Raw genomic sequence first — 21,150 nt, forward strand, 5'->3', positions numbered from 1 at the left:
TGGCCGTCAAAGGCGAATCTCAAGAATGGCCTGTGACGGGGATTTATCTGAATCTGAAAGTAGGCATCTTTCAGAGAAATAAACCAGTCCCCCTGGTGCACATGCGCGAGGAGTTTCCTGATTGTAAGCATTTTGAACAGTCTTTTTGCGAGCACCTTGTTCAAAACCCTGAGATCTAATATTGGTCTGAGGCCGCCGTCTTTCTTGGGGACAAGAAAATAACGTCTGTAAAACCCCGACTCGCTCAGAGAAGGTGGCACTCTCTCTATGGCCCTTTTGCACAGAAGGTTTGCTATTTCTGAACGAAGCATGCAGGCTGCTTCCGTGTTCACAGTAGTTTCGAGCCGAGCTCTGAAGTGGGGAGGGCGGCGATCGAACTGTAGCAAATAGCCCTGTTTTATTGTGCTTAACACCCATTTGGATATCCCTGGGATAGCTTTCCACGCTTTGAAGCATAACGCTAGAGGGTGAATGGCCAAGTCGCCCTGATTGCCGCACACAGTGAGTTGAACAGAATGTGTGAGCGCGCTTACTGTGCTTATGCATGACTGCCCGCAGACAGCAGGGACAGGCTGTTCTGTGAGTGACTTCCCGATTGAGGTGAATGGGGAAAGAGTCACATCTGTGAAGTGATGCGCGAGCACAGTCACGGGCATGGGACTTACATACAGAGAGGTGTTTGCTGGCCGTGTGACAGAGTGGGCAGAGAAGGGGCACGCGCACGGATTCGTGGGCGCGTTTATTGACTCTAACACTCGAGCTGGCTGTGCCCGCTTTATGTGAGTGGGCTCTGAAAGGGACACGGGAAGTGTAATGCTTGTGTGTAGGGGTGAACACTGGATTGTGGGCACATTTTCTACACATAAGGCATGTTTGCTTTTCACAAGATTTCTTTGGGTCGCCGTGAAAACGGCATTTGAGTGCAGGCAAGCGGGCAGTATCACCGGCTTGTTGGCTGCTGAATCCACCACTGCAGTAGCCTGAGAGAAGGGGACTGACAGGGGCTAAGCTTTGACGGTGGTCCGGCCGCGCGGACTGAGCCGTCGTTTCCTTAACAAAGCTAGGAGGACTTCGGTTGCTCAGGTTTCAGCACAATCTTAGGCCGAGGCCCGCGGGGGGGCGGCGGTCTGCGGCGGCTGTCTGAGCGCGTTCTAGGGCGGCCGCCCTGTCGACGCTGAGAAGTCTGACTTTGCTGAGCTGGACGCTGTGAAGAGGCTCGTGCAGAAGGCTGGTCACGTGGGAGGCCTGCAGAGGAGCTAGCGCGACGAGGCAGGAAGAGATTCATGGCTTGGGTGGCTTTCTGGACTTCCGAGAAACGGTCAACAATGCCACTCACCGCGGAACCGAAGAGACCGGACGGAGAGAGCGGCGCGTTGAGGAACGTGGAGCATTCAGCTTCTCCCATGTCGGCTAGCGTTAGCCATAGGTGTCTCTCGGTCACAGTCAGCTGGCCATGCACTTCCCTAGGGCTTGAGCTGCAGCTTTGGTGGCGCTGAGGGCTGAGATCCATCGCGCTCCTTAGATCTGAAACAGCCTCTGGGTGCCTGCCTTTCTCATCCCACTCTCGAAGAAGGTCTGCTTGGAGGATCTGTAAAACGGCCATGGAATGCAGAGCAGATGCGGCTTGGCCGGCGGCGGCATAGGCGCGGCCAACACAGGCGGAAGTAGTTCTGGAAGTCTAACTGGCTTAGACCGCCATCTCGCGGAGGGCGGGCATAGGTGTGCTGCTACCGAATCCTCGACCGGGGGGATGGAAGAGTAGCCCCTCTCGGTGGCGCCATCCACCGAGAGAGAGGTGGAGACATGGGATCGGTTCCTGGCCGAGAGAGGCGCGTTCCACGATTTAGAGAGCTCGGCGTGGAGTTCCGGCAGGAAGGGAGCCCGGGCCGCGGGCGCTGCGCGGCGATGGCTCTGAAGAAAGCAGCCGTCGAGTCTGTTGGGAGCCTGCTCAGAGGGCGGTGACCACTCGAGCCCGAGGCGGTCGACGGCCTGTGTGAGGAGGCGCGTTAGTTCTTCTTCGACTCGGCGCGGTTCCTGCTGGATTCCTGGGCTGAGGAGGAGGCTTGGGAGCCTGACCACTCCTCGCTGTCCGAAGCCATGATGGAACAGCAGCCCTTATCCTCCGCCTCGTCATCCGAGATGACAACAGTGCGGCCGCTCGGCGGCAACTGCGCGTCCCGGGGGGGCGGGGAGGGTGAAAGCGAGGCTCGAGGGAGAGGCTTCTAACACTGGTTCCGGCAGCCTTTGGGAGCGGCGCTTCTTTCTGCGCAGCGAAACGGAAGGCGGCGTGGCGGCTTCGGTTTTGAGTGCTTCGAGTCGAGCCCGCAGGGTCGACATAGGAAGCTCCTCGCAGAGGTCGCATCCGCCGTCAGCGAGGGCGAGCTCTGCATGTTCCAGTCCCAGGCAGAGAGCGCAGATGAGGTGGCGGTCTCCGGCTCTGAGAGGGGCGCGGCATGAGGCGCAGGTGGTGCGAGGCATCTTTAAAAAGACGCTCGTTGCTCTTTTTGTGAAGTTCGCTGAGGAACTAGCTTGCTCTAAAAAGGATATGTCGCCGGATGGCGTAGCTCGCAGGATGGCTGAAGGTGGCGAAGATGGCTGGCTTCTTCGAGCGCTGTCCAACCTTGCTAGATGCCCCTCGAACGGCGACGCGGCTTCTGCAGTTAAGAGATGCGAAGAGCTTCACTGAATAGATGAAAATCAGGGTTCCAGGCTACGAACTTACGCTTATATGCACTCTAGCCACGCCAATTCTGGCGGGCTTTGATACAGTGACGGCGCGGGTGCCTGTCATTGGACGCAAGTTCACTCAAGTTCGTCTATAGGCTGCAGCAGTTGCCGCAGAGCAACCAATGAGCTCGCTATCTAGCCCGCTCAAGGTATGCAGCTGCTGCACTGCGTTGACAATGGATACAAAATTAAGGATAATTTTTTGGCTTCAATATCTCAGAAAAGATTAATCTTTCCCGTAGCGTAAGCTAGCTTACGCAATACGAGAGAACCTCTTGTAAGAGAACTGTAGTGCTCACACATCTAACAAACACCAACAAACATACGACTTTGCATGTTGTACTTCGCCTTTGACGATGACTGACAAGGAAGTGGTTGTGATTTAATATATAACTATTATGTGCATTACGGTAAAAATAGATGCCAACAAACACCAACAGGGTGATCACACTGATCTAACAAAACCAAACAAGTGTTGGATGTTGGTTTTTGTTGGCATGTGTTGTGGCAGTGTAAACGGGCTTTAACATGACTCATTTGCGGCGGCATCATCCACTTGTGTCTCTTGAGCTTACGGGAGCAATGTATAAACAGCCTGTGCAAGTTAGTCTCGACATGGCGTTTAAGCAGCCACTAGCTGCAAGCTCAGACAGAGTTAAAGTGATAATGAATGCCATAGGAGTAATATTTCAACAGCAGGGGACATTATCAATGCAAACAAATCTTCCCTCTCCTCTGAAAATGTGGTTATTGTGATTTTCACAATAAATGTGGTGAGCGGAAAGGCAAAAGATATAGAAATCTGCACTTCTAACGTCTTGTTACAGTTATTAAAATTGCACTTATTTTTCCAATGTGCATATAAGAGGCTCTTAAGTGCTGTATTGTAATTTTGTTGAAGAAATATGCATAGTGCAGTCATGTATAAATGAGCCTTCACAAATATGAATTGCTGCATATGAATCAGCCACTGTGTTCTCAAAATAAATAATTTAATGGATGGACACCCACAGGAAAGAACAATTCAGAAATGAGATCTCTTTAATAATGCAATCGTTTCACCCAAACAGCAATGGAGAGCATTTAATGGAGAGCAAATGGAGACTTTTGTTGAAGTTTTTTTATGTCTAGGAACTCTAAGGGGGGGAATTCACTAAGAATGAATTGCGGCTGGTCTGTGCTGGTTTAGCGCCAAATTCACTACAGAAATTATGAAGATCAGACAACAGCGCATGCACGCCCACAAAATCAGTTCTGAACGCACGTTGCCTGTCCAATTCTGATCTTGTGGGCCGATTCTTAGCGCTATGCAGAGGAGGATGCAGCAGACCACCGTAATCTGACACACTCTTCCGGGACTATACAGCATCACCCGACTGTAATCCAGACAGTGCATTTGGCTATATGCCAGGTTACAATTCTCTTCTCCATTATTTGATCATTATTTGATGAATTACTGCTGATATGATCGAAAGAAAATGTACACAAATATCTCTTTAATATAAATTCATTTACCGCCTGCTTTCATCTGGCAGTAAAAGCATGATTTTTGTAAATTAAGCACAATCTAAAATGAGCCAAATTTACATACAAAGGAGGTGTGTATGTAGGGAAAGGAATGAGGTCGGTGAACACAGTGCACATTTTTGCGCTGAAATACCACGCTCAAAGTGGCACCAATGTTTACTGAATTCGCCCCTAAGAGTAGGTCTTTTTGCTGAAAATGCTTGCGGCTGGTGAGAGAAAACACCAACATTTTAGATTTTGATGGCAATAAATTCACTGACTGCCTCTGTAAACGAGGGAATTACTTCACGTCCTCATGAAAAACAATTACTGTCAGTCATTTAAAATGGCAAAGATCTCAATATGACTCAAACATTTCTCATCAAATAAACTATTCCTTTAAATCAGGGGTGCTCTTCACATCGATCGCATGAGAACCACTGGTCGATCTCGAAAACAGGTCAAATGGGAAAGAGGATAGAGAGAGAGAAAATAATACCTATACAAATAACAAAAATATTAAAGATTTACTTTTTATTTCCTAGCTATCTAAGTGGTTCATTTCCTCACTTCTATGCACTTCTGTTTAGAGAGTGCTTGTGGTAAAGTGGATGCGAGCCTAAATTTACATTTACAATTATGCATTTGGAAGACGCTTTTATCCTAAGTGACTTATAGTGCTCTTATTACATGGACAATCCCCCTGGAGCAACCTGGAGTTAAGTACCTTGCTCAAGGACACAATGGTGGTGGCTGTGGGGATCGAACCAGTGACCTTCTGATTACCAGTTCAGCACTTTAGCCCACTACAACACCACCAATTCCAATGGGCAAATACACTTCAAAATCCCACCAAAAATGCCTGTCTTGGCGAGGTATTAATGTAAATACAATCAGTAACGTATAAAGTGAAAGTTAACAATGGGACAAGAAAGCGGATTTGTATCAAAAGTTCGGACTAAATGTAACCTAATAGACCTGCTGTTGATAAGTATTAATCAAACAAGAAAACAAATAAACAACTAACTGCTCTTTTCTCAATAAATTGAGTAGCTTTAAAAAGTATAAATGGAATATAATCAAACAATGAAGACCAGCAGCTAGTAGTTTTTTAGTAGTGTGAAATTGCACTACCAACTCTGTATATATTGTGTATGGTAGATCTTGCTGTAATAACATGAAGAAGTAGATCTCATTCCATAGACGTGTGAGCACCCCTGCTTTTAATGATACATAATTGACAATTCTGTCAAGTCTCGTGAGCTATGAAAGAGCAACCTCTGAGCAATACATTTTCCTCTGGGAAGAGGCATGAAAATCACTCTGGATAACATGATCATCATCACCTGTCACACTGTGCGAGCACTGTTATGAACAATGAGCACTGTTATAAACACTTTTAAAGGTCCACTCACCTCCTCCCACTGGTGAATGTAGCGTATGAGCCGTGAAAGCCGCAAGAGTCTAAGCAGACTGAGAATCTTCGTAAAGCGTACAATCCTGAGAGCGCGTGCCGTTTTGTAGAAATCCGAATCTATCCGTGTCTCCACGATAAGGAAGATGTAGTCCACAGGGATTGAGGAGATGAAGTCCACCACAAACCACGAGCGCAGATATTTGACCTTTATCTGCTGAGGGTCCAGAATAATCTCTGCGTTATCCTCCTTTACGATCCCGGTGCGGAAGTTTAACACCAGATCCATGAGGAAGAATGTGTCAGAAACCACATTAAAGACGATCCACGGTGGTGTGTGCTCGTCTTTGAAGAAGGTGATGCCCACAGGAATGATGATTAGATTTCCCACCATTAGGAGCAGCATGGTGAGGTCCCAGTAAAATCTAGAGAAGAATTACAGTGAGCAATGAGTATGTTCATCACTAGTCACATTAACATTATGACATGTACAAGTGATGGACCGATATTTGATAACGTCAACACCCTGCCCACTTAGACGGGTCATATAATGAAAAATCTAATTTTCCTTAATCTTTAGAAATGAATAGTGCAACTTTCAGAACCCAAAAAGAGCATTTATTGAAACTAAGATGCAAAATCCCTGTACACAAGAAACATTAAATATTACGATATGACCACCCATATTTAAATGGCAACAACACTAATTGGGTGTGAATGGGCCTACTCAGTCACAGTGAGGTAATAAGGAAAAAGTAGGAAAGATACTAATATTCCTAAACACAAAAATAACTAAGGATATGAGTAAAATGTGGTAAAGTCTGCCAAAACCTTGTGCTGTTCTTGCCTGTGTGTAGCACCTGCAGCTCTGCATATCTTTCTGCAAAATTTCAACATTACAAACAAGCAGTTGAAGATTATTTTAAACAGTCCCTGATCACTTTAGTCTGATTTAAACAGTTTGTGTGGCACATTTCAGCACATATAGTATTATGACTATGTAACAATGTAATGCAGCTTATTGAAGGATTGGGCAGTTCCAAACTTTATTGGACTCCACTGCAATTCCGCAGCTCATTAGCACAGCAAAGCACTGTAATTGTCACTTATAGGGCTTTTACATAAAATAGGGTGTTTAAAGGCACAGCAGCAAAAAAAAAAAAAAAAAAAAAATTGTTCCTTGTATCAGTTAATAAAAATCTAGAATTTGGTAAATAATGTGTTAAATCAAAAGCATTTTCTTTTATTTCATTCAAATGGGTTTATGCATACAACAGCATTATATCTGACATCAGCTTTGAAAATATTTGTTGACCACTAACATATATCAAATAAAATGACCAAATAACAAACTGTTTTCTGCCTAGCTGAAGTCAAATCAATTTGCTCATTAAAATAAATTCAGAATGTCTTCTTTTTATGCTCTCCAAGTTTTAGAGTCAGATAATGCTATTTAAAGTTTCCGTATTCCTATACTGAATGACACACACATAGCATCACTGAAACAGCTATTTCAGCTGGTGACCAGGTTAAGAACAGCTACCATATGAGAAGATCCTATTTCCTCTTACATGTATAAAGTATGATTTGGGAGCTTCCATGCTGGTTTAAGAATGGCTATACTGGTCAAGCTGGTCTTAAAGGAAAAGTACAATTAAAAAATTACAATTCTGTCACAATTTACTAATGCTCATGTCGTTACAAACCAGTACAGCTTTCTTGCATGGAAAACAAAAGGGACATTTTTGACAAATATGGCCTTTCTTTTCCATTTGAAGATTTCCAAAATGACAAAAAAGCCCCATAGGCTTTAGTTCTCAAATCAAACTTGCCAGTCCCCATTTGTTTTCGTAAATGGAAACGAGCAGTAAATTCTTTTAGAAAAACATCACCTTTTGTCTTCCATGAAAGACAGAAAGTCATGCCTGGTTGTGTAGAACATGAGGCTGAGTAAATAGTGATTTTTCATTTATAAGTAAACTATCCCTTTGATTATTCATGTCAGTAACAGACCACCATTGCCCATCTAAATCTGGAATTTATAACGGCCTTAATATGCTATTTTTTCATAGCTCATAGACAGCACATCATCCAGAGAGCATTGTTCATGCTGAAATGCCTCAACCTAAGGTACAATCTGAAGCAAAGACTTTCATTCCCTGACCTTTTCACAAGCTTATCCGTCACATAAATCAGTGTACATGATCAGTCATAGATTAGTGCACTGCATAGTTATTCAGAATGTAAATACAAGCACACACTTTTGCGATACAGGAAATGTATTTCGGCCAAAAATTCAAAAATTGTTCACTGTGGATTTTAGTTTATGAATCATAAGTAGGACACATGAGATTTTAGCAATGAATTATCTTTGGGAAATAATGACGCTGAAGTCCTCACATGTTCTCCAAGGTAAACAAGGAAGTTTAATACATGCAGCTCTACCTTTCCCATCCCAAAGTGCGTCTACATGCGTGGGTGTGGGTGTACCAGTGTGTGTTTAGTTATAAATTGCCCCCTTGGCCTAGCTGGTAATTGAATCTAGATTGGCTCTGTTGTTGGGTGATATATCCTCACTGTTCTATAGATTACAGAGAGAGAGAGAGAGAGAGAGAGAGAGAGAGAGAGAGGTCAGTGTTGTGAACACTGGTTCTGGTTGATTTAACCTACCAAGTTTAGACAGCTCATAAAAATCCATCGTCAGTGTGAAAGCCAATTTAAAGCAGGAAGGGCAACGTAAATGAAAGCGGCTCAATTTCATCATATTTGAGGACATTTTCCCCTGAATTTAAACCTCTGCTACTCATTATTATTATTCATGTTTATTTATTGTTACTTTTAGCAGGAACATTTGGCTATTTGTGGACAAAATCACAGCGTTCCTGAATAAACACTAATTACAGGGGAAATTACACACACACATAAACTGCGGTGATGCCTGAGCTGTGATGTGAATTTGTGAATACAATGTACCCACACGCACACATTTTAAACACTGCCAGTAGTTGGAATTTTTAAAAGAATGTAAGGAGGATACCCGACGGTTTGGATCACTGTCAGCGTATGTGTTATATTTAGTGTGACGTTTTTGACACTGTTCGCTTCAGTTGAGCTTTAAAACCCAAGAGAAAGTCACACACATAAGAGGAATATCATATTTGCACAGAACATTTGTTCATAAATTTCAGTATTCCCCAGCACAAATACACATGTGCACGGTGGGGAAGACACCCGCTAATGTGTAATAGATGTGCCATCTGTGCCAGCATCTCAACCAGTTTCTTTCAAGTTTACATTTGGCATTTCATACTAGTACAGCCACCTCTATGGACCTACCGATGGATTTAACTGGGTCATTTGACCAGAAAAGGTTGTGCCTGGTCCAGTCCAGCCTATAACAAAAATACTTTGAAATCAAAATGTCAAAAAAAATATGTTTTTGTGTGTTTTATTAGCTTTTGAGGTATATTTAGTCCATGCTGGTTTTCTACAAAAATTTGATATAATTATCTTTTACCAGATAAATGCATTTTAGTTTACGATCTCTTCCAGTAAAACAGAGATATATATATATTATAATTGTTCAGTAATATGCTCTCTAGAATGAGAATATCCCTAGTCCTCCTGGGAAGTTCGGTAACCGTAATTCCAGTGTCATAATTATGATCACTTTTTTTTTTTTGCTGTTGTGCCACACAGGCCTGGCAGCTCAAAATGAGTACAATTTTGCAATTTTTTATCAACACACTAAATGCATTCAAACTGAACTGTGCAGTGAGCATTTACTATTACCAAGTGTAAAGGGATATAAACAGCCGTTCCTCCATTTTCAGGTGGCCAGGCTCCTCCGTCCCCCAGCAGAGAGCCGCAGCTGCTCCGTTGGGGTGGATGGTAGTGGCGAGAACTCTACTATGATGTATCCCTCCTCGCTCCCGGGTTTTGGCACCAGTGTAAAGGACAGAGGTGGGACCAAGTCATTGTTTTCCAAGTCACAAGTAAGTCTCAAGTCATTGCATTAAAGTCCCAAGTCAAGTCCCAAGTCAAGGCAGGCAAGTCCAAGTCAAGTCCAAGTCAATTTACAAGTCCTCAACTTTTAGCTTCAAGTCTTAAACAAGTCATTAGTGCGCTTTGCGCAAATTAGTATCAGAGTATTAATTACTATAGTACATTTTGACTAATTTTATCTAGAAGTTTCTAATTTATAATCTAATTTTATCTTCTTTTTTTTTATCGATATCTACCTGTAAAGACCAAAGAGGGTAATAAAGATGATACATGGATCTTATCTTTGGACACACATTAAGGCAAACCAAACTTTTACTCTAAACACACAGTGAAAGGACGCTGAACGTGCTGAACTGGTGAATGAAATCTGAAATGTTACCAGGCAGTGGCTAATTGCAGACATTTACGTTGCATATATGAGTTATATACTGTAAAGGGCTGCGAACAGAGTAAATAATCGGTTTTGTGATTTTTAGAACCATAACCAATATAATTAAATAAATATAGCTAAACGCATGACAGAGGACCAGCTCGTCCGCAAAAGAATGAGTGTGTTTACATGCACGTTCTTACATGCACGTTATGCTCAAAAAGCACCAACGTGTGTGGTCACAATAAATGCAGTTCCTTTATTGAGGTCATACAACAGCGTGATAAAACACTGGGTAGATTTAGTCCATTACACCAATTGCTATAACACGTTAAACGCTACTGACCGCAGTAAAAAATTGTTTGCGGTTCGATATGCAGACTTTGTTAGCCTGTAAATCTGCCATGTGCTGCCATAGACATGTATTTTACTGAACCATAGCTGACGTAAATTAGTTAACAACTTACCTCTGTCTGTGGATTTTCAGATGCCTCCCAAAATTGGAGTTGTCGACGAGGTGTCTATAATTTTGGTGTCTACATGTTGCATTCCTTATGTTGCCTTTAACTCTGTATTCAATATATCCCAATTATATCACCTTTGGTATCATTTTTGCTGTGTCCTTGTCCTTAAATGCACGGTCTTCAAACTTGGTCCAGCTTTCGTGGAAGCTGATTGGTTGAATAAGGAGCATTGACATGCAGATTTGTAAATCAAATTAATTGTTTATTTGGGAAATTAATTGTTGATTTACTGCACATTTTTAATTATACAACTCTTATCATTGGTTTTAAAAAGTATAAGTATTTCCAAGTCAGACGGCTGAAGTCCAAGTCAAGTTGCAAGTCATTGCTGTCAAAGTCTAAGTCGAGTCGCAAGTCTTTTTTGATTCTATCGAGTCGAGTCGCGACACACACACATGATGGTCAGCTGACCGTAAACGATCTCCCTCTCATCGCACCACCTTCCGCAGTCGGCCTTTATCCCTCTCAGAGGCTTAATTAGCCTGATAAGGGACCGGGTGTGTATAATCACAACCCGGCCCCGCCCTCCGCCCTCTGCCCTGTCACACTGACTTATTGTATTATGAACTTTTCCAGTAATGTTACAACTTCTCATTCCTAGAAACAGCAAGAACCGATTTCCCAGTTTTTCCCAACAGGTCCTGTTCACACATGACCTCTAAATGGAAAAATTTCCGTACATTTGCTGGAAAAGGACTAATATCCTGTTTCACTTGGAAATATGTCACAAATGGAAGTAAAATAGGTTGTAAAAGCTGTATCAAGTAGACTTTAACAGAATTTTCTAGGTTTAACACAACTTCAGGTCTATCGACAGCATCTGTGGTCTGCTGTTGATGAAAACAAATGATCAGTCAAATGGTGTAAATAAAAACACTATGAATACCAATTACAGTAATGCAATTAAAATGGAAGTCTAGCTGGCATAAAATTAAAGAGGGGTTAAAAATGTTGAGTTAAATTTGTATTATATGACTGTTGTCAAAATCATCCATTTCAGATGGGACAGCTGGTTGAGCTTCTGTTTGTGTTATCGACATTATTCCTTAGGGTGAAGTTTGTTCCATGTAAACAGTGCTTAACATACTGTATTACATAAATGTTCCTTCCAACATACATGTAATTAAGCAGGAGAGATATGATAATACAACCAATTTTGACTAATCTGCTGTGTATTTCCTTGCTCAAAAGATTTGCAAATGGAAAATCAGAATTTGGATGTCTTCATCTCAGTAAATGTATACAGCTGCAGAGGGCAGACGCAAGACACATTTAACAGCATGACATCTGTATACGTGTGTGTCTTGTTTGTCACTGAATCGCTAATTGGGCCAGTTGCTATATAAAATCCCGGGCCGATTTCTCTTCCCACTCCAGCCCTGTGTAAGGCCAAAAAGACACTACCAATGCATTGCAAGCACAAAGTTCTGTTGGATGTACACATTATGCGTTATTGTGATACTGGGGAGCCAGGGGCCGATCTACCAGGGTGGCGTGGGGTGGCAAATGCCACCCTAAGATAAAGCATTGTCACCCCAATTTGGTTGCTAGCACTCAGCACTCAGCATGCCCTGGATTCGAGCTTGCGACTCCAGCGGTGGTAGTCAGTGTCTTTGCTCGCTGAGCTTTTAAAGTTGGCAAATTAATATCAAAATTGTTACTATGTAGTTCCTATGGTAATGCAGTAGTAAATCACAAATTCATGGACATTTCTAATTTGATAGCGACTCCAATTGATGTTAATATTAATAACCAGTACTTGTTGCAAATGTAGCTCATGTACCTTAATCCATAAGAACTTCGCATGGGCACTTGCTTTAATCTTGCAACCCCTCAAAAATTCTAGATACGCCCCCTGAGGAGAGGTAACAAGCCTCAGTAATCAAGGGGGCGATAGAGTTACCTTCAAATGCCTCCATCATTAAACCAGATGAGTTATTAATCAGCTAGCTAATAGACATTTACATTACTTTTTATCCAAAGCGATTTACAGTGCAATTATTACAGGGTCAATCCCCCCCGGAGCAACCTGGAGTTAAGTGCCTTGCTCAAGGACACAATGGTGGTGGCTGTGGGGATCGAACCAGCGATCTTCTGATTACCAGTTTACCAGTTATGTGGTCTAGACCACTACACCACCACCACTTAGTTGGTGTTGCATTTTTAACAATCGGAAAAAATCAGTTTACAATAGTTATTTTATGTTTCATTTCTCCGTGGCTGAAGCTGGAGCATTCAACAGTCTCAACTCCTTGGTTCAAGAATATAACAGCACCCTCTAAAGGTTAACTGACTCGTGGAGTTTGTTCTGCAACGTGACTTTATACAGACGGATGCTTCAAACGTGGGTTTAAAACATTGACATAGAAAATGTATTTATACAGTACATATAATTATGATTGTCATAGTACAATAAATCAGTCATAAGACAACTAAGGTGGTTTGATAATTAATTAATAACTAACAAAGGCCCCAAAGTGTGCCCGATATACCCAGTTTACCAGTCCAGCCCTGGCTATAAGCATGTTGACAGTTTAAACTGTTTTATTTTCTCTACAAGCTTCTCTTCAAACTGTTGCTCTGCATAACAGTAGTTGACCTTAAAGACAAAACTGAGAGTAGAAATGCAGTTTCCCTAATGTCCGCTATAGCATGCCTTGTGGCAACGCTTAAAATGTGTTGTGTTATGAATTGTGTTCTGAACATTTTGGAACACAATGATGCATGAAATCAAGCTTGAAGCTAGCAAGACGCATTTGCATTCACATTCACGTACATGTGTCGAGTATATTTCAGGCTTAAGTGAATGTTGCATTCTAATGGAGAGTATATTTGACTGCGAGGCAGGGATCTATGCTGTATGATTGTGGGTAAAAACCTTGATATGGAGAGACATTGTTCTATAATAAAGTGCATGTTTGCATATGTGTGTGCATTTATTGTTCTTTGACAGAAACAGACTCCCGCCAGTATTTACAGTGGTTCCTTTCTCTCTGACGTTTTGAATTCCCCACACATCCAGTGTGAAGGAGAAAAGAAGAGAGGAACTGAGAAACAGACACATAGAAAGAGAGACAGAGAGAGGGAAAGAGACAGGAATAGAATGAGAGAATGTGCTTGGATGAATCTCACAAAACCTGTCAGGACATGTCTGTGCAGTGGTGGATTTAGGCATGGGCGACATGGGCAGCATCTTGCGGGGGCACAGATTGTAAATGGGATTTACCCATTTATCATTGGAAAATGTTGTTTAAAGGGTGGAGGAGAACAGAACAGCAGAGGAATAGAGAGAATATCCATTAACTGAAAGAAATAGACAAATACACACATACACATATACGCGATGCACCACTATGACATTTGCCTGATCCACTACAGAGAGAGAGCGTGAAAGAGTAAGAATGTGTGTGTGTGTATGAGATAGATAGATAGATAGATAGATAGAGAGAGAGAGAGAGAGAGAGAGAGAGAGAGAGAGTCTTGTTCCCTAAGAGGATGTCTATGTCATGTTTTCTCCTTTTAAGCTCCTCCAGCTACACGATAAGCCTCTTTCTCTCACTTTCTCATTCTTTCTCTCTGTCTCTCTCTCTTTCTCATATATATTACAGTCTGGCATCATGGAAAAACATGTAAGCAGGATCATGGCAACAAATGCAGCATGGAATGTACTGAATATACAGTATATAGGCTTTGTCTATAAATTTGTGTGTGTTTGTGAAATTGTTGTTTTGTCCACTGTTGTCCACTTCTGTACATCAGAGCTAGTCAATTGGCGTGCTTAAGCTTTTATTTTTTAGTACAGTTACCACAACACTAACCAGAACCAGAACCACTCGCACTACTTATTTTCATGTCTGTAATTGGTGTAACATGGCGTAATTGATAAATCCTATTACACCTATATTTTTCACTTATTCCCCAAATCGGAAAGCGTCCTGCGGTCAGGAGCGCCAATGATGCGGACTAGAATTCCGCTGATACCACATCCCCTAATCAATTCGTTCATTCATGCATTCATTTGGAATGTTCTTGTTTGGTTGGCAAGGTTTTTCTAAAAAAGTGAGTGCAGTTACCGGTTTCTGGCCATATAATGCAGCCTATTAAACAACTCATCATCAGTTAATATTTTCCATTATCAATAATAAATCCATTAATTGACCACATTTAATGTAATTCCACACCATTCCTCAACCAATGTTCATATTCTTGCTAAACCTTAATTCCAAAAAGAGGTTTACATGCATAGTCAGCAATCATGTTCTGTATTAACTACATATGCATTATTTTCCCGCTATTCTCTTGCCATTTATTATGCAGAATTTTAGTTAAATAATTAGTTTTTATTTATGTCCCCAACAAAATCAGACAATTAATTGATGAATTGATAAAAGAAATGTAAGCGAGTTCTAAATATTAGACTGCTGCACTGCTTTTTCTGAATATCGGCAGTTTAGACTCCCTAGCAACTATCTAGAACACATTAGCAACTGTGGGAGCCAACTGGTAAGTGAAAGCTGTGCGGTATGTGTAAAACTCACTCCCCTGACCTCAACAGGTGCACTAGAGACACTAGAGACTGTAGCCTTTAGCCTCCTTGTTTGTACGCCCGCCTCCCATGCTGGCTGAATACGGTTTGAATCCCGCTCGAAGCGGGTTGAGCAGGACCGGTTACAACTGTATAGCAACAACACCAACAACATCCTAGCATTGTTGCAGCAACATGCCACTCAAATTCCCTTTAGTTAATAATAATAGTCACATTAAACAATTCTCGCAGCACGTAATATAGTTAATTATTCTAAAACTAGTTGGCGCACCAATATATAGTAGAAGGTGCGTACATTGTGTAAATCATAAAGTCGCTTCAAACCAATTCTATTTTAGAGTCAAATGTATCCATTTTAAAATGAAAGAAGCTCAGCCAGACTAAAAAATACATGTCAATATAATATTTTATGTCATAATAATAAAACCAAGACCTAATGACATAAAATGAGAGTGAGCTTTTGCGGTGTAATTTTAGGTGAAGTATAGTTATATCAGGAAGACTCGCAGACTGGAGTGAAATTTAAGATGACATTGTTTCGATGAATATAAAACAGAAAAGTAATGTCTCTCTTTGGCGTAAGCCCCGTCTGGCGGTCTGAAGAAGTTGTACTCGGAACCGTCATATCCTGCCGGAGATAGGAGGCAGGGGCGAGGAACCTACCCCTGTGCAGGGAGGGACTTAACTGGTGGTGGTGGGTTGGTGGAGGCTGCTGTGTTAGCACACTGAAACAGCAATGTGATAGATTGTGAGCAGAGGTATAAAGCATTGGCTTAGATGTGATTGGCTAGGAGTTACCTAACTAATGGTGCGTTGATGTACAGCGGCTAGTCTTCCCGCTAGAACTACGCTGCGTTTACATTTCTCAGGTGTTGTTTCAGGTGAAGAGGAAGTGCGTTTCTCCACACTCTTCACGAATGAACGAGGAAGACAAGTGCGCATCTGATTCCCTCTCGCACTATTTCTTTCTGAGGACTGAAGCAACTAATTGATGAGCAAAAATGATAAAAAGCATCCTCCTGAATAATGCATTTTCTTGCTCTTGTTGTGCATTTGTTTGTGAGGCGGCTGTTTGTTTTGAGGTAATTATTGGCTCACAAGTTTGTTTGTTCTAAGAATCCCTTTCAGAATTATGGATGTGCCATCTGGCCACACACACTCATGACACATAAAAGAGCGAGAGAGAGCGAGAGAAAAAGTTAGAGAGAGAGAAATAAAGAAAGAAAAAGAGAGTTTTTTTGACTTTCACATAAAGAGTAAACCCAGTTAGCAAAAACAATAACAAAAAATAAAAATAAAAATAGAAAAATTACACGGGAAAAAAATTAATAATAAATAACCAGTCAAAAATCAATTCTCCAAAATCATCCACCAACACAAGAGCCCCTTTTACACCCACATCATTTCAAAAATACAAATATTATCAATGAATGTATAATCAGATGAAATGATTCCAATACATTTTCAAACTAAAACATTTGTCGCCACAATACTATGAATTATTCTCCACTGGAGACCTCCAGTTCTCTTTGAAATAGGTGGCTTACGTAACAATCTCCATGATGGAGTTATTTCTGCAGGAATAGAGAGATGTGCTCTCCATTTAGCATCAACTCGTCCCATTAGTTACATATAATATTCAGACTTTACACAAATATTATATAATAACTTTTCCCCAATTTTGAAACCCATTTACCCATAACCCAGTTCATTTAGTTATATTTTATATGAATAGTTATGTTTCTTCTTATTTTTAATATCAGTTTTGTACATTGGGGTGTTTTGTGTTATATTTGATGTAGTTTAGCTAATGTTTATTACATTATTTTAATTTCATATTTGTTACCCTGATGGTGTTTAGTGTTTATATGAGTGACACTGAGAACTGTCTCTATATAATTTTTATTGGTCATTGCTCCAGAAAGGGCCTCTATTGATGAACTTCATGTCATCATGTGCCCTTTTGTATTTACTACGGTCATTAACAATACATTATAAAGTGAAAAGCAGATATTTACAGTTCTAGAAGGTTAATATATCAAATGTATTATTTAATTATATGAACGACGGTAATGCCAACAGAATGTATAGTAAAATATACAGGCATCAAAATTACACCCCGTAAAGCCTGAAACATGGTATCGTATTTTTTACGGTGAATTTCTGGCAACCACAGCTGCCAGTTTTTTACAGTAAATATAACAGGATTTTTTTTTTTACAGTGCACGAGTAATGTTCGATTCATAAAAGCATGACAACCTTACCAGACAACATACTGTATCCAATTCCAAGCATTATAGCAGGTAAATAACTTCGCCAAATGGATAACAGATAAACATCCATCCAGACTGCAGTGATGCCATCCTGAAATGTGTGACTGCGACTGACTGAACAGCGTCCTCAGTCGGAACACGTGACAGCTGGCACTTCTTTCCTGTGTTTATGGAAGGCTGCAACTAACGATTATTTTTATTATCGACTAATCTAACGATTATTAGAACGATCATTCGATTATATGGCGATTGTTGCAACAATTAATCATCACCTCTTAACCGACTATTCAGCTTGTGCCCCAACTTAAAAGGTTGTATTAAACGTGCTTGCTAACAATACAGATGACATCATCTTTTAAAAATACCTCTAAATTACATTCACTGAATTAAAGGGAAAAAAACTTTTTATTAAGTTTAATTCAGTAAATAATTCACTGAAAAAATCAAGTGTTTTTGTCTTATTTTCTATTTAAAATTGTTTAAAAATCCTTAAAACAAGATACATTTACTTGAGAAGCAACATATAAGATAATAAGATTTTTAGGATTTTTTACATTTTAAAATATTTTAATTATTAATATTATTTTCAACATTCTCAGATAACTATTTTTTATTCTCTAGTATAGCTGCTAAAGTAAATGTATGTTGCTTAAAATTAGTTTTAGATATAATTTTTGGAAAACAAGCCAAAACAAAAACAAATCAAAAACACATTTTGTTGCAGTGTATATTAGGGAGAAGACTATCCTATCTCAATTTTTGTTCACTAAAATCCATCTATAACTCACAAAAAAAAAAACTTTCTCTTATTAATTAAGCTGCTTATTACCAATTTTCTTCACGATAAGAAATGCACAGTGACATATTACGATTCAATAAGTCATGAGTCATTACGTTATAGTCTAGCTGCAGCAAGCGTGCACACTCGAGGGATGAGCATCCCCGCAACAGTGTGTGCCTCAGCCATGTGCAGTTTCAATCTTCAATCCTTATTATTTGAACTTTAATAAAGCTATAATGCATTAAATATAATTGCATAATAAAGATGTAACAACGGTGTTACACCAAGTTTTGCTTCAGAGGAGCGGCAGCTCCAGCTCCGCTTATTTCACAACGAAAGTGCTTCTGTATATACTTATTTTGTATAATTCCCCCATACTTTGTGATCTATATCACCTGGAGCTGTGTGATTCTTCCTCTTCTCAGTCAGGCACAAACTACAGTGCTGCTCTTACACATCATCATTAGCATTTCATATGATCTCATGTTACGTTAAATGAGATCAAATGACTATTCAACAACGGAAATGTTTGCAGACAATTTGTTTTTGTCGCCGTTGTCGATAATGTTGACTAATCGTTTCAGCTCTAGTCTTGACACAAAGAGGAACAACATTCCGACCCAACAGCTCAAAATATTAATTATTTTTATATGCTTACTGAAATGAATCGGGGTAAGGTAAGGACATTGTTTGGAACACTGATTGTTTATGTACCACAAAAATCTTACATAGTGCAACTTTAAAGTGGTGACATCACCTGTATTTCAGATAAAAACAGTTACATCATCAGCTACAAGATTTACAGGAACAGTTTCTGAGAACCCTGGAGTACCAAATCCATGAAGTTGTTTTATTAATGATGACAACGTAGGTTCGATGAAAATAGCATAAATAAGTCCAGAAAGTGGGCAGCCCTGGCAAATACCCCTCATTACTGAAAAAGGCCTAGTTAGATGACCATTAATCCTCAACATACTGAATGTGTCATTGTACACAATTCCATAAAAACAAAACGTGGACCAACCCCAAAAGTTTTGAATAAGTATAAGTGGTCCACTCTATCAAAAGCTTTTTCTTGATCTAAAGCTAAGTGACCTATATCAAATGTGTGCTTTTAAGCAACGGCAATTATATCCCTTATTAAAAACAAATTATCAAAAATTGTCCATTTAGGGATGCAGTATGTTTGGTCTTCATTGATCACAGTTGCTATGCATTTCTTCAATCTATTAGTCATGGCTTTTGACAGTATCTTCAGATCAACACATAATAAAGATACAGGGCGCCAGTTATTTAAAAATCCAAGTCCCCCCATTTTTGGCAATAATGTTAACACAGCTCTGCGACAACTAAGGGGCAAAATACCACTCTCAATAGATCCAGAGGTCTTGACCAAACAGACTCCAGAAACAGTCATAAAATTGGGATGAAAGTCCATCTAGTCCAGGTGACTTCCCAGAATTCAATTCCTGCACAGCCTTCGAGAGCTCAGCAAAAGTCAAAATACATTCTAAATCCATCTTGTCCTTTTTGGACAAGCTGCTGTTTCATCACAGGGTTCTGATCTGTAGAAATCTTCATAAAAGGAGAATTTCTTTCTGGTCAGCTGTATCCCGCCCATTGGGAAATTTCATTCTATGAAACAATTTCTGATAATTTCACTTCTTCTCAAGTCCAAAAAAAACAAAACAAAGCTGTGTGGTCATCAATATTATTCAGCTGAGCACATCAAGCTGCTCCTTTGCCTTGTTCCTCCAATAAGTTCCTTAAAAGAAGTTTATTATTTTCAATAATGTCAGCAGACACTGACCCACATTGTGATGATAACTGGAGAATTTCTTGTTCTGGCATCATCATTTTATTCTTTAAAGGTGTCACGAATTGGATTTTTATTTTATTTTATAATGTTCTTTGAGGTCCACTTATAATGTCAGTGTGATTTTTTTCATTAAAAGTCATAATTTAGGAATAACGTTTTTGTGCCTCTGATTTTTGGGGTGTGTGTTCTTGAAGACTTCAGTGTAAACCCCCACTGCTGTGATTGGGTAACATCGTTGCATGTGGATAAGTGTAAACAACCCCACCATTACGCACATGTAGGGTTGTTTTGAAAACTTCCGATGGCTAAAAAAATGAATTCATCCATACATGTTTGAGCCAGAGTCTGATCCCGGGTTTAAAGAAAATTAACCCCCATCAACAAAAACTATGGATACTGCAGTCTGTGACCGTGTGGTAAGTAGGCTAATCACTGTAATTTACATGTCTATTTGTGTAATAGGTATTACTTTTATTGTTGTTTAAACCAAGACGTGACACAACGGTGTGTATCTTGTTACTGAGTTGGGGCATTTTCCAACGGTGAAACATTTCCGTGTTTTACAAATGCTGAGTAATGCATGACAGTGCCAAATAAAGTGTAAATACATGGTGCTATCACATTTATAACTGTGAAAGGATACACTTACAGTGCAACATGTAAACGTATACAGAATACATTCACCGGTGTTTGTCGCACTGTCGTCATAGAATCATCTTTCATCATATATCCCTGTGCATTAAAACTAATACACGAGAATCAAATACTCAGTACACATCTAACAGTCTGTAACATATAAAGCAAAACGATTAACATGGATACTCACACTTGTTTGTTGCGACATCACTGTCAGGTCCAATACAGTTGGCACTGCATCAACTTTTAACTTAAGTCTCTCAGCAAAGCCTGCTTCGAACTGTGTCTTATTTGTGAAAGAATCATCAGGAAAATGAAGCGAGCAAACAAACACCTTCTTACCGACGCGATCCAGGACTTCATTAAAAATAAACTTCAGCCACTCTTTTCTTAGTTTCTAACAACCTGGCACTGTAACGTCTTGACATCTTCGTGGCCATCGTGATACCTCCTATTGCTCTACAAATTATCTCACTGCTCAACTCTAACCACAAGACCGGTGGGCGGGCCTAAGCAGTGTCAACAATAAAGTAGGCGTGGATCTGTTTA

General features: G+C 40.4%; 1 protein-coding gene across 1 annotated transcript in view; it reads right to left on the reverse strand.

Moving 5' to 3' along the window:
• LOC127623304 (potassium/sodium hyperpolarization-activated cyclic nucleotide-gated channel 3-like) overlaps nucleotides 1-21,150 on the reverse strand; it is a 115,353-nt gene that overhangs the window by 67,384 nt on the left and 26,819 nt on the right. The window contains exon 2 of the mRNA XM_052097705.1: nucleotides 5,649-6,072. Within this exon, the coding sequence (XP_051953665.1) occupies nucleotides 5,649-6,072 (424 nt within the window). The remainder of the gene's footprint in view (nucleotides 1-5,648; nucleotides 6,073-21,150) is intronic.

Source organism: Xyrauchen texanus, chromosome 29, assembly GCF_025860055.1.
Source record: "Xyrauchen texanus isolate HMW12.3.18 chromosome 29, RBS_HiC_50CHRs, whole genome shotgun sequence".
NCBI lineage: Eukaryota > Metazoa > Chordata > Actinopteri > Cypriniformes > Catostomidae > Xyrauchen > Xyrauchen texanus.